At 37.7% G+C, this 1,993-nt stretch overlaps 1 protein-coding gene across 1 annotated transcript; it reads left to right on the top strand.

Moving 5' to 3' along the window:
- Positions 1-302: 302 nt before the first annotated feature.
- Positions 303-1,443, top strand: LOC137632876 (octapeptide-repeat protein T2-like). The gene is made up of 2 exons (XM_068364971.1): positions 303-640; positions 1,134-1,443. The coding sequence occupies exons 1-2, from the start codon at positions 303-305 to the stop codon at positions 1,441-1,443; spliced, it is 648 nt and encodes a 215-aa protein (XP_068221072.1).
- The last annotated feature ends 550 nt before the right edge of the window (positions 1,444-1,993 follow it).

The following is a 1,993-nucleotide window of genomic DNA, read 5'->3' as shown; positions in this document are numbered from 1 at the left end:
ATATATATATATATATATATATATAGTGTATATATGTATATATAAATATATATATATATATATGTATGTATATATATACACACATATAGCTTATATATATATATATATATATATATATATATATATATATATATATATATATATACATAACCTAACACTATCTTGACGTCCCAGGCCCTTCAAGACTTCCATCCTGAATGACATTGCGGAATCCCAGTCTGCCCTTGTGAGTGGTGCCCCTGTGAAGGATATCTGCTCCGTGGGAACATCCTTCTGCCTGTCAGTCCAGGTTAGGGAGGAAGATGTCAGGGGCGTCACTGCTGGCGCAGGTGAAGCAACGACGCCGTCAGGAGAAGTGGAAGAGGAAGAAGAGGATAAGAGAGAGGAAGAGAAGAAAGAGGAAGAGGAGAAAGGGGAAGAAGAAAAACGAAAGGGGAGGAGAAAGAGGAAAGGTGGAAGACAAAAAGGAGAAAGAGGAGAAGAAGAAAGAAGATGAGGAGAAAGAGGAGGAAGGGAGACAGAAAAAGAGGCAGAAGAGGAATAGAAGAAAGAGGACGAAGAAAATCGGAAAGGGAGGAGAAAGAGGAAAGGTGGAAGACAAAAAGGAGAAAGAGGAGGCAGAAGAGGAAGAGGAGATAGAGTATGAATAAGAGGAGAAAGAGGAGGCAGAAGAGGAGATAGAGGAATAAAAAGAGTACAAAGAGGAGGCAAAAGAGAAAGGGGAGATAGAAGAAGAAAAAGATGAGAAAGAGGCAGAAGAGGAAGAGGCAGAAGAGGAAGAGGAGATAGAGGAAGAAAACGAGTAGAAAGAGTAGACAAAAGAGAAAGACGAGATAAAGGAAGAAAAAGATGAGAAAGAGGAAGGAGAAAGAGGAAGAAAAAGTAGGAAAAAGAGAAGGAGAAAGAAGATAAGAAAGACGAAGAGAAGAAAGGGGAGGAGGAAGAGGAAGAGGAGATAAGGGAATAGAAAGAGGAGGAGAAAGGAAGAGGAGATAGGGGAAGAGAAAGAGGAGGAGAAAGGAAGAGGAGATGGGGGAAGAGAAAAGGGAGGAGAAAGAGGAAGAGGAGATAGGGGAAGAGAAAGGGGGGAGGAAAAAGAAGATGTGAAAGAGAAGGAAAAACCGATAAGAAAGAGGAAGAGGGGGAAGAAGAAATGAGAAGGAGCAACAGGATAAAGAAGAGAAGATAGGGGAGGAAGAGGAAGAAAAAGAGGATGAGAGAGAGGAAGAAAGAGGAAGAGAAAGAAGAGGAGGTAAGGGAGAGGAAAAAGATGAGAAACAGGAAGAGGAGGAAGAGGGAGGAGAAGAGGAAGAAAAAGATGAAGGAAAAAAAGGAAGAGGAAGAAAAATAGTAGGGGGAGGAAGAGTAAAAGGAGGATATGAAGAGAAAAGTGATGGTAGAGAAGCAGAGAAAACGGAACAGAAAGAACAAAGAGAGAAATAAAGGGAGAGAAAGGATAGAAGAGGAAAGTGGACGAGAGGGAATAGAAAGAAAGGAGGAATAAGAGTTGGTGATGATTGATAATTATGTGAAGAAGAGCAAGGGTATTATTATTATTATTATTATTATTATTATTATTATTATTATAATTATATATATATATAAATATATATATATATATATACATATATATATATATATATATATATATATATATATATATATATATATATATATATATACATATATATATATATATATTTCCCATCACGCTCAGGGAAGAGAGGAAGTAGCCATACCCAGGTGAAGGAGGTACTCCGAGAGGTACACTCGGAAACCACACTCTCCCACAAATTGCCGAACCAGCGGGTTATATTATTATTATCATTATTACTTGCTAAGCTACAACCCTAGTTGGAAAAGCAAGATGCTATAAGCCCTGGGGCCCCAATAGGGAAAATAGCCCAGTGAGGAAAGGAAACAAGTAAAAATAATACATTTTAAGAACAATGACATCTAAATAAATATTTCCTATATAAACTATGAAAACTTT

This window comes from Palaemon carinicauda, chromosome 42, assembly GCF_036898095.1.
Source record: "Palaemon carinicauda isolate YSFRI2023 chromosome 42, ASM3689809v2, whole genome shotgun sequence".
Classification (NCBI taxonomy): domain Eukaryota; kingdom Metazoa; phylum Arthropoda; class Malacostraca; order Decapoda; family Palaemonidae; genus Palaemon; species Palaemon carinicauda.
This window is presented reverse-complemented; position numbering and strand designations above follow the sequence as displayed.

What these genes read in the sequence shown, in the direction of transcription:
- LOC137632876 (XM_068364971.1), top strand. Translation starts at nt 303, where the DNA reads ATGTCAGGGGCGTCACTGCTGGCGCAGGTGAAGCAACGACGCCGTCAG. An exon ending in GAAGAGGAAGAGGAGATAGA is followed by an intron (nt 641 to 1,133) that starts GTATGAATAAGA and finishes CCGATAAGAAAG; the next exon opens with AGGAAGAGGGGGAAGAAGAA.